Source organism: Micromys minutus (assembly GCF_963924665.1).
Source record: "Micromys minutus genome assembly, chromosome: 7".
In the NCBI taxonomy this organism is placed as follows: Eukaryota; Metazoa; Chordata; class Mammalia; order Rodentia; family Muridae; genus Micromys; species Micromys minutus.
In genome coordinates this window covers 58,624,900-58,638,313 of record NC_137976.1, presented here as the reverse complement: position 1 = coordinate 58,638,313, position 13,414 = coordinate 58,624,900, and the positions used below count along the sequence as shown (strand labels likewise).

At 44.0% G+C, this 13,414-nt stretch overlaps 1 protein-coding gene across 6 annotated transcripts in view; it reads right to left on the bottom strand.

Annotated features, from left to right (window-relative positions):
• KALRN (kalirin RhoGEF kinase) overlaps window positions 1-13,414 on the bottom strand; it is a gene marked incomplete at both ends in the record, with an annotated part of 525,758 nt that overhangs the window by 258,805 nt on the left and 253,539 nt on the right. For 4 of the 6 annotated variants that reach the window (XM_080919241.1, XM_080919243.1, XM_080919247.1 and 1 more), the window contains 2 exons: window positions 4,022-4,196; window positions 8,091-8,299. In XM_080919241.1, coding sequence (XP_080775367.1) covers window positions 4,022-4,196; window positions 8,091-8,299 — 384 coding nt within the window. The remainder of the gene's footprint in view (window positions 1-4,021; window positions 4,197-8,090; window positions 8,300-13,414) is intronic. The other 2 variants (XM_080919245.1, XM_080919246.1) reach the window with 1 other exon arrangement.

The following is a 13,414-nucleotide window of genomic DNA, read 5'->3' as shown; positions in this document are numbered from 1 at the left end:
CTAACCAAGAGGCAGGCAGCTTTGTGTGGTACAGAGGACTCCTTAGAGATGGAAGCAGCCATAGTCAATCCTGAGAGGCTGCCTTGGCCCTGTTCACTGTTGTCAGCATATTTAAAGTTATTGTCCTATTCATGTCCCTATTAAACCAATTTATCCATTATCTAGTTTCAACTAAACCAACCCTGGACAAAGACATGCAGTTTAGCAGGTTTTATGAAAAGAAAATGTTGTTAGAGATAATTCATATCCTAAAAGCCAAAAAAAAAAAAAAAAAAAAAATTCTGTCAGCTACATTATGGGCGAAAGAGACAGTGGCAATCAAATCAGGTTTGTAAAACAAGCACAAAATAATTGGAAACCATCAGAAGTCTACTTAAAATCTGAAATCTCAATACCTCATGGAAAAGTTAAGCCACATCCATAGGGTACTATGGAGTATTGGGGTTGCTAGGTAATGACAAACATTTTTATAATTAAGAACTATTATTAAACATATACATATAGGGGGCTATATGTTAAAAAATATTTTATTGCAAATGCGAATAACCAAAAATTTGTAGACCACTGGGTTTTTCCTACTTCTAAAAATATTTTATATTAATTTCTGATTATCCTAATTGTAGGAAACTTAGAAATGCAAGAAAACATCAATGATAAAATAGTTACCCAAGTTGCTGCCACCCTGAAACAGATGTTATTACCACATGTCTAATGCTCTCTTCTATCATGATGAACTTATCTGAGTGCCTTTCACAGAGGAAGGCTGAGCCTACAGGAGAACTTGATAGGACATCAGGATGCACTCTGAGCCTCTGTCTATTATCCCGAAAAGGAAGCCCAGGAAGGTATGGTAGGAATGAAGCCACATCCTGGTAATGAACTTAAAATATCTGGGATACTTCACTTCTATGGTGGGTGCATTAGGATCTCATTCCAGGTAATAATGTGAGGCCACATGTGACCTCATTGCTGTGCAGAATGAGGCAGGGTAGTGATTTTTGCTTTCCTTAATGTCTGCAGTAGTTAGCTCATCTCACCCATCAGTGAGATGGCTGAGGAGCCATGCTTACAGCCCCCAGAATTCAGGGTGGTGGGCCCGTTCCAGTTCCAGACATCCCTAGAAATGTGGACTGTGTCTACTCATTATCTTCCTTTAGGAACAGAACCAGAGCTACATGTCCCCCATAGGCACTAGCTTATGTCAGCTCTGACGTGCCTCTTTTCACAGAAACCACCTTCAGTTTCACGCTCAGAAGCTTCTCAGGAAAATGTCCATCCTCACATTGAGGCATAGTTGGTATTTGAAACTTCATTACCCTTAATAATAGGTTCTGACAGTGTGGCTGGAGGCAGAACTCCCCCTAGGATTTCCACTTCTATCTAGGGTTAGAGGCAGTACCACCTCCTCCCAGATGGGGACAAGACCCTCTGAAACCTGAACATCATATTCTGTATCAACAGATGCAGAATCAAGCTACTAGATTTACCTTCTTCATTTTGTTGGGCCCTAACAGCATTTTCCCACTGCATACCAAGCATTCAGAGGCACTATACAATACTAGGGGAGGGAATCTTGTATGTAGAATACAGATGTAGAATATAGATTCTGTAACTAAAAGGAAAACGTCCTTCTACCAACATTTAAATAAGTTCTACCTTTAACGTAGTTGACTTGCCCTTGCATCTCTTTAAAAGGCTGTTTTCTACATACACTTTAGATTGCCTTTTAGACATGATCCTGAACTCCCCAGAACCACTATAGGCAAACAGAATCTTCTAATACCTGCCAGATGATAGTAGCTGATGTCCAAATAAAGACAACTAATTTGGGACTAAACCAGTACCTCTAACTACTAATCCATAGCCTGCTAATCAATAAATCCTGAGCACCTGACCCTAGGGAGGTTTTATTCCCCTCAAAAATTTCTTGATGTGGAAAGAGGAAAGGGAAGTACACAACAGTCTAGTCACAAGAGCTTCATGGCAGCAGGGCATGGTAGCACAAGCCTGTGATCCCTGTGCACTGCCCTGTCTCAGGAAATAAAGAAGGCTGGTAAAAGGGCTCAGTGGGTGAAGGTGTTTGCTACTGGACCTGACAACCTAAGTTCAGTCCCCAGGACTGACATGGTAGAAGGAGAGAGAACTGACTTCTGTAAGTTGTCCTCGAAACAAAACAAAACCCAGCCAAACAAAAATAGGGCTAGTGAGATTGCTCAGTGGTTAAGGACTTGTTCTTTCAGAGGACCCAGGTTTATTTCCCAGCACCCACTTAGTGGCTCAGTGTTCACACCCTTTCCTTGTGGAAGGTCCTCATCCCCAGTAGAATGCAGCAGAGCTCAGGGAGAACTCTACATAAGTTAAGTACAACCTCTTCATCTTCGGTGTCCCATTCCTGACCACTAAAGAGTAATGGCGTGTACCCTTTTCCTTCCTCTTGTGATGCTGGGACTGTCAAGTTCACACGGCACTCGGCATTGCTTGGCAACACATTTTTTCCACATGCACTTTAACTGTTCTTTCAAATATGCTTTGCTACTACATGTCGCTTGAAATTCTTTTGAGTGCAGATATGAAAATCCATGAAAAATGGAAGAAAAGCCACCTAGTCACAGAAAGTAGGAGGAAAGGTAATTAAAATACACATTTAGAACATGTCTTTTTGGTTTTTTTTTTCCTTTTTTGGTATGGGGTGGGGTAGTAGTGGTGGTGTGTATGTGTTGTTAAGGACATGTTAAATACTAGTCAACTCAGTTACTAAGTTACATCCCTAGCCTACCTTTAGAACAAAGTCTTGAAGTAAGCATGGCCAGGATCTGGCAGAGACAGGAGCTGGGGGCTGTGCTTGGCAGAGTATGGGGTAGGAAGATGATAACTTTCAATGTTCATTTTCTCCTTTTACATTTTGTTCCAGGACTGAAGAAAAAGACAGCTATTGCCTGGACATTTCTCTAGTCCTGAGTTGGCTTACAACGGGATGTCGAAATTTCCAACATTTAAACATAAAAATCATTCTTTCACAACTAGTTTAATGAAACTCCCACAAATCTAGTTGGGAAGGTTGGTCCCTATAAACTCTGGTGTTCCGGCTCCAGGGAGATTTCTAGATAGAAAATAAAGTTTAGAGGAAATGGTAGCTGGAGTTTGGCAGTGGAGCCACTTGACTAGGTCGTGAGAGGTGCTGGCAACCCCCCACCACCACAAAAACTGAAAAACAGCAGAGCTGTTAGGCCTAAGAGTAACCTGTCTTCACAGTCAACAGCAAAGAGAAAAGGGTGCTTTAAAATAATCTTTACCACCCTCAGAAGCAGCAGTTCTACACATGCTGTTGCTTTCTGTACTCCAGAACCTCTACTGGTGTGGTTGTAGTTTCAGCTTCAAAACAGATAATAATAAGAATAACAACTCTTTGAGGTAGTTATTGCCAGTTGGTTCCAGAAGAGTATGCCACAATGGTAACTCTGATTGATCTTCCGGAAGTGAATAAAGGACACCCCCCAACCCCCACTGCCGAGATGCTAGAAACATAGGGCTTTATACATACTAAGCAAGCATTCTACAACTAAGCCAGATTCCCAGAGGCCCCTTTAGGAGACAGGTCTTTCCTCCTGACATCATGGCTGCCATGTGACTTCTGCCAATGCCTGGCTTGTGTGCATCCGCTAAGGAGGCTGCCTAACGTTAACATTTGTACTCGTGAAGCCCTGGAGCACTCAATAGCCGACCTACAGTCTTTTAGGAACCACACAAGAATGTAATGATCGGTAGCCATCCAGGGAAGCGATCCACACACAGGAAGTCAGCAGAGGGACTCTGCTTAGCAGTCAGGATGAAGGGGATTGATGAGAATAAACCCTAGTGCAAGGTGAATTCTGCAAGTTCTAAAGTAACATGATCCCTCTGATTTCTCCATCCTACTAGTCTACGGATGCAGCAGTGGCCTATCCTGGAATGCTTCTCTAGAAACATGCATTCTCCGACCCCTTCTCCTCCTTTCCCGTCTTCTCCTCCCACTTCCCCCTACCTCAATGGTGTACTGTTCAAAGATGCGCAGCTGCAGGAAGATGTCCAGCTTGATCTTCCGCTCATGAAACAGCTCTTCCATCTGTACCTGAGCGTCGTCCAGCTGCTGAAGGACAGACTCAATATGGCTGATAGAACTACTGTGGGGCGTCTTGCTGTTGGATACGGCTGAGTCCCTGTGGCAGAGTTCAGGGGAGAAGAGAGGAAGAGGCCTCCTATGTTAAGAGTGACAGAGAACCAGGGTGACAAAGTGGTTCAGCTTAGTCATTAAGAAAGCAGTCTATGGAAGTGCCACTGTAACCTAACAGCGTCTTCTTAGCAAGAAACCCAGGGGTGAATTCACCCTCTTTGGAATTCATACCTTTATGTCCAAAACTTGCTGTTCTCCTATCCTCAAAGGTACAGAATAAAATAAGCAAAGAGAAAGGGCATATAATACCAGAGAGACAGAACAGTTCCATGCACACGTGGAGTCTATGGTGCAGCTTTAACACGCACATGCACATGTATAGCAGAATACATGGAGGTAGGCAAAGGAATCTGAAAAGCAAAGTCAAAACCTGTCCTATTTCTGCCTCATAGGACTATTAAAGTGACATCATAGGTACCAAAATTATTCGCCTACATCATTTATGCCATGCTTGTGCTGTGGGCCGGTGTTCTGAAATAGACTGCAAGTTATAGTTAGGACAGTATGGGATCTGGGGTCTATAAACACGGTTTGGGTTCCTGCTGTAACATATGTAGGCTGGTGGCCCTGGGAATTCATCAGCCCAAACCCTAGTTACCTCCTTTACGGAAAGGATTTTTCACTCCGTACTTGGCTGTAAGGTAGGCAGCTGTGTGAACCGTGATCAGGGGCATGCTATAGAAGTTACTAACCCTGAAATGGCACAAGGGAGTGTCGAGGGTTTCCTAGGGCTCAGTCAGTCTGGGAGAGTAAGGCTAGATGATACAGATGGGACAAGGGTTTCTGAGAGTGTGGATTTGGACTTGGGATTTAAAGAAACAGGTGGACTCATGGGGGGGTGTGAGGGAGGGAGCTGCTCCCCAGTAGTCTATACAAACGTAGTAGGGATAAGAAACACATTGCAGAGTGGAATGACTTTGGGGGCGTTGAGCCCATTAAAGAGGTTACTCATGGGAAAGCTACAGAGCTTGCAAAGCTTAAATTCTGTAGAACTTGGCATAAGCAGAGCTTTAATGTGTGAAATAAACAGGCATGCCTGTTAGCTTGAGACACCCTGGTTTTCTATGTGACTTAAGAGGTCAGTAGGCAAAAGAGAGGGTGTCACTGTTACATTCTCTCCTCGGCAGGCCCCAAAGGCCAGGTACTTTTAGCTCTCGCTTGTCTCAGAAGCAGCAGGCCTTGAGTGCATGCTATCTGTTCCCAAGGATAATGAGAGCTCTTGCTTTGTCTAACAGCTTTGTCTGTGCCACTCAGAGCTGCCAGCCCTACCTGCTACTCTTGGTGCGTCGGGATGGAAAATGGGCATAGTTTTTTTTTTTATCTTTACTATTGTTCGACTACTCCAACTATTAAAGAAGAGGTGTGGTTAATAGTGTGCAGCAAGTGTTTGTTGGATGTTTTGCTGTTGGGAGGATCTGGGTGTTCTCTCAGATCACTCCCCCATACAGCATCAGAAGAAAGATGACAATTTCTACCCTGCTGTACAGCATCTGTGCGGTGTCATATAGTAAGGATCAGAGACAACACACACGCAACTCAGAACTCCAAAGAAGAGCGTCAGGAGAACACTGAACACAAAGAGGTCCTGTTCCCAAGGTATACAAGAGATTCTGCCTGTGTCCATTAAGCTCCACCCACTTCCAACTCTTTGGCAGTCTCTGATGACAGGGAGGGAAGTACAGGATTGGGTCAGCCCTGTGGATAAATGTGTCACCGTGCTCTTGGACTGGTGCGTAGGGTTCTTGCTACAAACCATTGTCATAAACATTATAGAACAGGCACCACTCATGTCACCGAGCAGCTTTAAGCCCTTGGGCACTGTGCAAGCCTAACAGTTGTGAGGGACATGTGGTATCTGGGCAGACCCAGCCCTACAAAGAGGAAGCGCAGCCAACCAGCTTGTGAAAAGCATTTCAAAGTTCTCTTCTGACAAAACCGTCATAAAATCCTACAGCTGACAGAGAGTCTAGGGCACGTGCCTTAATTATACAAGCAAGACAGCTGAGGCTCAGACAGCCTAAGTGGCTACCCACAGTTAGACTTTTTGTTAGAAGCAAATGACAGCAGAGCTTCCTAGGTAGGCAGACAAAACTGTCATGCATTATATATTCATGAAGGTGAATTTGGAGGGAAAGGCAAAGAGGCTGTCTTGTTAGTATGCAAAAAGGAAAATCCAGTGCATCTCATGTGCATGTTTAGAATGGAAATGATTAATTTCCAACTAAAAGAAAAACATAACAGGGCCTCTTAAAGGTAATTTGTCATTGTTTATTTAATTGGACAATTGGAACAGGGGGGGGGGAAGCTTTCTCCAGTTGAAGTGATACCCTGAGGCCTTAGGGCTGACCTGGGACTTGTTGATGAGATTATTTCTGTCTATAGCTGGCAGAGGTCCCAGCACTTGGTGATCTGGGGACAGGAATAAGTCCCTGAGGGCAGGCATCATTAGCACCATCAAATCCTATTTATTCGGGTACCTGGGCATGGGGCTGGTTGCTGAGGGCTTGCCTAAGGCTTAGTGACATGTTATCTGAGAAGCCAGTGCCCTTGACAGGGATAGAAACTAAACATTGATTGCCAGAAGAAACCAATGAATGGTATGGGCAATTCTAAACAAGCACATACTTTCAGCAGAGCTTTCCTTATGTACTCAGTTTTGTGTGTTCAGTTGACAGCAGAGGACTTTCATTATCCAGACAAAAAGGAACTATAGATATATTATAATGGGTAACCTTCTCTACATCTTCAGGGACCCAAAACAAAGCAATGGCGTTACAGGAATCAGACTGTGGCCCAAGAACAAATGGTGGATGTGAACAGAGGAAGCCCTGAATGTGTGAAGGTCTGAGTGTGTGTGAGTGTGTGTGTGTGTTTGTGAGTGTGTGTGTGAGAGTGTGTGTGTGAGTGTGTGTGAGTGTGTGTGTGTGAGTGTGTGTGTAGAGTGTGTGAGAGTGTGTGTGTGTGAGTGTGTGTGTAGAGTGTGTGAGTGTGTGTGAGTGTGTGTGTAGAGTGTGTGAGAGTGTGTGTGTGTGAGTATGTGTGTAGAGTGTGTGAGAGTGTGTGTGTGTGAGTATGTGTGTAGAGTGTGTGAGAGTGTGTGTGTGTGAGTGCGTGTGTGTGTGTGTGTGTATGTATGTGTGTTTGGCATAAACTAGATCTATCAAGGACCATAGCCTCAGACCCACAGGAAAATGACAAGACCTCCGCCCCTACCTCCAAGTGAGGCCCAGAGACATGGCATTCTCTGGTCTGTGTGGATGTTTGTAACATGTAGGAAATATCCACCGCAGAGCTCCCCTGGGATATTTCTGGTCGGAAGATTCTCCCTTACAGAGACAGTTCCTACTGAGATTAGCTAAGCCTGTCTATTTGATTCAGCTATACAACACAAACCTGGTCTCCTAGTTCAGCTGTATACAAGCACCCCTCTTCTCTGTTCAAGGGTATAAAATAAAAATTCGAGGCTCCTCCATTAGAGACCTCAGTACATTCGATCCCAGCTTTTCTGTGTGTCTGTGTAGTTTTTCTTAAAGGTCCATCCCCGGAGCTATGCTGGATGCAGCAGCTGTGTAGTACTATGTCGGTCTTTGCATGGCCACATATGTCATTATTCTTAATGAGAATGCTATTCATCTTATTGATTACTGAATGTCATTCTGGGTGATAAACAATGCTCTGAAGCATTCAGTATTGCTTTCCTGGAATACGTCAGCCTAAACACTAAGCTGGATGTGTTGCGGGCATTTGTAAGTCTAACAGACAGAGAAACAGAAGCTTACACAAGACCACAAAACAGGCTGTGGCTGAGTCAAGACAGGGACAGGACTTATCTGGTGTCAAGCCCGAGGCATTCCCCGCTGGAATCACTGCCCATGCTGACCTGGCCTCGGTGGCCTCCCCCAGGGAGGGAGGCGCTGACCTGAGCTGCTGGATGAGGTCTTCGCCCTCCTTGATGACATTGAGCGTGGCGTCCAGGGTGGCGGTCTGCTGCTGCTGGAACTGCTTGATCAGTTCCTGGACCGCATCCACAGAGTCTGCACAGACATCCTCCAGCACCTCCTTCTGCAGGTCTTCCATCCATGTCCACAGCTGTGGGGGAGAGAGCAGAGACTGTACTGGGGGCTGAAGAGAGAGTTCAGCACAGGGGTGACAAGAGCTGGAGAGGAGTCAGATCCTAGACAGGGGTCTCTGTCCTCATGAGCACTCCCAGAGGCCAGAGTGATACTGATTACCAGGCACTGGCAAGTTCACTTCAAGAGTGTTGACACAGCCTAAAGACGGAAAAACCAAGTATTTCAGTGCAACCTGCAGGCCTCTTAGAACAAAGAGATTCCTCATCTTTGAGAGACCAGGGCAAACAGGAGACTGGACTGCACGGATATTTTCTCTTTTAGAAAGGAGAAAATGAGGGGACCTGTACACTTCCTCCAAGCAGCCAAATGCAGCTTCCTAGAAATTAATCATGATATTGCCTAGAAATCGGCCATATTGCAAATATGCAAAAGGATGCCACCCAGTGAGAGCCAAATGAAGATAAACTGTAGCCCAAGTCCCACTAAGCCGTTTTGTTCTTTTTAACGTTATCGTTTAGAAAGTTAGGCACTAACGGTGCAGCTTTAGTTAACTTTGGTGAAAGTATAAGGTAGTTTTGTGATATATTCAAGATGCTGAAAAGGAGCTGAAATGACGTTAGCCATTAGACTGCTTTATAGAATCAAAGTCTAGTGTTTTGAATAAATGATCAATGAAGCGGTGAAGGGATGGAAGAATTCCTGAAAACTCTCATTCCCTAATTTTGTATTCACCTAATGTAATGGGTATTTCAGCCATTCTGGACCCTCTCCTCCAGCTCTATTAGAGCTGAATTATAGCCCATTGCTCCTGTGTTGATCCCCATCACATAGCTGAGCATGCAGCCCCTGCTCTTTCCATTCCTTCTCCTAGAACACACGTGGCAATAAACCCAAACAGCTTTACACAAAAGAGCGGCCTAGTTTGGGACACTCTAGTGTAGAGTAGTTAAGAGAGCCCTTCAATGATTCACGCAGGTTAGCTCTAGCAATGTCACCAGTGTGACCAGGAAGGGTCAGCCACAGCTGCTTCCTTTCACATATATCTGGGCAGCCTTAGAAAAGGGCAACCAAGAAAAGCCAGAGGGAAGGGATAGCCAAGGAAGACAGGCATGCAGGGTGGGGGTGAGGGGTGGGACACACGTCAGCAAGGTTCACGGATGAGTGGTTCTGCAAGGAAATCATGTCTTCCTATGGCTTCTTCCTGCCGATTGGCTGTTCTGTTGTTCGTGGTGACCTTTAAGGATGCGAAAGAAACATCATCCCCATAGGCAAACTTCTCTCTTAATCACCTTGACAAGATTGTTTTATTCTGCCTTTCTGACACTAGCTTTTTTGTTCCTTAAATAAATACCATGTCAGTTTGGAAACTGAAATGGAAGGTGAAGTTGTTTTGTCTTGAGACCATCATCCTTTTGGAAGACTGGGCTGATTTCCTTTCATTCTGGGGAAGGCAGGTAGGCAAGACACGTGCATATGTGTTTGTGATGTGTGTTTTTTATGAGAAATCAAGGGTATATAAAATGTTTTCACATGGAAAAAGAAGGGGATACTTAATACAGCTGTCTAATTAGTACAGCTGATATGGTGACTTGGCATATTTTCTAACTTAACATTTACACTACTTAAAAAATGTAGAAATGATTATTTTGAATGCCCAGGGATGACAGCATTTCTATGGAAACATAACAAGAAAAGAATTCTGCCTGGACAGTCTGTGCAGAAGATGAGCTGGACTACAAAGTCTCAGGCTGTGGGCTTGGACATTTCTCCTTCCCCAGCTCTCCAGACCAGCAACCTGTCTGCTGCCCATGTAGCCTGGGAAAAAAAAAACATTCAAAGATCACATAATCTGCGCTGATCTCTGGGTGCACAAAGGGGCCTGTGCACATTCCTATCCTTCCCCTTTATCAAGTTCTTCTCTTTAAGTAGCTGTCAAAAAGCTGTGGTTCTGAGACTGAAGTGGCAAGTACGAAGCCTGCATGGGTCTGCATTGGTCCTCTGCGTAGATGACATCATGGCTGCTGGCTTGGTGTTTTGTGGGACTCCTAAGACTGGCAGTGGGCATTTGTTGGACACTTTCACCTGCCTTTAAAACACACTTCCTTCTGTTAGGCTGCCTCGCCCAGCCTCGATCTGCAGGCTTTCATCTTGTCTTTTTGTATCTTGTTTTGTTATGTTTGGTTGTCATCTCTTGGAGACCTGGTCTTTTCTGAAGAGGGAATGAAGGTGGGGTGGGTAGGGGAGGGGATGGGTAGGTGAAAGGGTGAGCTAGGAGAAGTGGAAGGAGGAGAGACTGTGGTTGACATGTATTGCATGAGAGAAAAAAATTCTATTTTCAATTAAAAGTCTCTGATTTGATAAAGATGCAATACTCAGAGTTCTCAAAAGTAATATTAAGTTAAAACAGAAGTGGTTAATTTAAGGGGTTGTGCCGTCATGTTGATGCTAAGTAGGTGCTAATAGGCTTGTTCATGACTGCATATTGAAAACAGAAACATATATTGGCTATTTATTTCATTACTTATGTATATATGTGTGTTTCTGTGCATGTGCAAGCAGGTACCCATGGAGGCTAGAAGACGTCAAGTCTCTATCTTTTTAAAGATTTATTTATTTATTATATATGAGTACACTGTAGCTGTCTCCAGACACACCAGAAGAGGGCATCAGATCTCATTACAGATGGTTGTGAGCCACCATGTGGTTGCTGGGAATTGAACTCAGGACCTCTGGAAGAGCAGTCAGTGCTCTTAACTACTGAGCCATCTCTCCAGTCCCGTTGAGTCTCTTAGGGCTAGAGTCACCCAGCATGGAAGCTGAGAACCAAACTCAGGGTCTCTGAGAGCGCAATGAGCACTCTTAACTGCCGAGTCAGCGCTCCAGCCTAGAAGTAGAGTTTTGAAAAATCAAGCACAGCATCCCAAACTTCTTGACATATTTATTTATGGTCTTTAATTTATGTGTGATCAAAATCATAGTCATACTGGATGGTCGTGTCACTAATGATCTTCGGTCATGTGGATTACCAAATGGCTGTGAAAACGCACCTATAGAATGCAGTCTGCCTGCTCTATCATATAAAGTGCACCATGAGTTGGATAACGAATCAGTGTGAAACAGTCCCATGGTCTCTAAGTATTCAAGACTGAGTAGCATTGGGAAGAAATAATCAGATGACTTCAGTCACAAGACTCCTGTGGTCGAAAAGAATTCACAAAAAAAGGTGAATAGGAATAAAAAGACTTTCTAATCTGAGGAAGAAATGAGGTCGAATGTTACCTTATTTGTATATTCTATTTCTTTTCTGATCCTAACTAGAGTGAGCCTTTTGGTATGGGAAGCAAATGGAGACAAAAATTATGAACTTCGGTTTGCATAGACATAGGTAGTCTAGATGAAATCATTTATAAAGATGATGTTGTCACACAGAAACAATCCTGTGATGACATTCTAGTGCATGTCAGCTAAGTCAGCACTAGAGTGAACCTTTAGCAAATGATGGAGGGAGGAGGGAGAAAGAGGACAACTCTAACAGTAGACCTGACCGTCAATCCTATTCTTCACAGAGAGTTGAGCAGGAGTCGGGGGTGGGGAGGTGATTACTTGTGAGGCCCATGAGATTGCAGTGTTGAGACATATTGTCCTGGAAAGCCAACCCCCAGGAGTGCTTTTATCAGAACACTGGTAAAATCCCACCTGCCCACCACACAATGCACTCTGCTTGCTCAGCAGGTCCCCAGGAAAGCCCCTGCTGGAGAGCGTACTACACTCTGCTCCTTGCAATTAGTTAGTTAGTTAGTTAGTTAGTTAGTTAGTTAGTTAGTTAGCTAAACTATGGGCATCTCTCTCTTTTCTCCTTCGCCCCTTCCCCCTTTGCTTTCTGTAAGACTACTAGCTTTCCATTGTCAAAGAACACACTTCTCAGCCATAATATACCCCTTCTTCAAGTCCCTGTAAAGAGGAGGAAGAGGAGGAGGAGGAAGAGGAGAAGGGGAGAAGGAACAAAGAGAAGAATGAGCAGGAGAGGAAGAAGACAGCAATAGACAGCAGCTAAGATTTCAAGCATGTCCCAAATCCAAAATGGCCTGAAAATGCCAGTTCTCTCACTGGAGTAGTTCAGATTTTGGTATCAGGTACATTGGACAGTATTTCAGAAGATGCTTGAAGTCGCTGAGACACTCGATAACCTTAGACAAGTTCTTTGTGTAACATTTCTCATTTGGAATTATGGATAGTAAAATCTGTAAGATTATCAAGATTACATAAGGTGATATATTCGGCAAGTAGCAGGTATAGTTTAACAACACCAAAGCTGCCTAACACACACTTACAATGTTTATACTTAGAATGAACCAAACCTTAGATGAAGGAAATCCCCTATACTGTTTCAGGAATACTTACTATTAATTATTAGTATCAACACCTAATGGGAAAGAGAAAAAAAAAAAAAAAACAGAAACAGAAGGGAAATTTGGGTTTATATTAGAATAACATACTTATAGCATCAAGTCTGATTCAACTATTTTATAAAGCAGGGAACCCAGCACCAGGAATATTAGTGACCTGCACATGCTTATGTGGTTTCTTAAGAGACTATCTGGAACAGAATCTCAGTTTTTTAATTCCACTGACAGAAGACAGGGTGCAGTTAGACAGGGCTCCTAGATGCTAGGTTGCCCTGTGGGGGATGGTTCTCTAATAGAAACTGGCCATGTCTACCACCTCCAAACAGAGCCCACAACCTTGTGACCTTCTGGGGAAGTGTCTGTCACTCCTGTTCATTCATACTCAATGGCTTTATGCAAGGCCCTTAATGACAAGGAAATCCACATGCTTTTGATTTCTGAGATTGTGGTAAGAGTCAAGTGAGCTACAAGCAAGCAGACAACTAGGCAGGAAGCCTTGGATCAGCATTAATCCTCTTGTCTCATGGACACTCATCTGAAAGTGGCTGCAGGTCCCATGGAGATTGCTTTGGGGGCTCACGGGGTCTCCTTCTGCCCAGGGGAACTCAGCTTACAAAACATTATCTCTGCATGATTTTCCTCCGAGGCACTGCAACACTCAACAGTGCCTCTGACAAACTGTCAGGAAAGCCCATGGATTAGTATCAGCCGGGCTTCTTAATGCA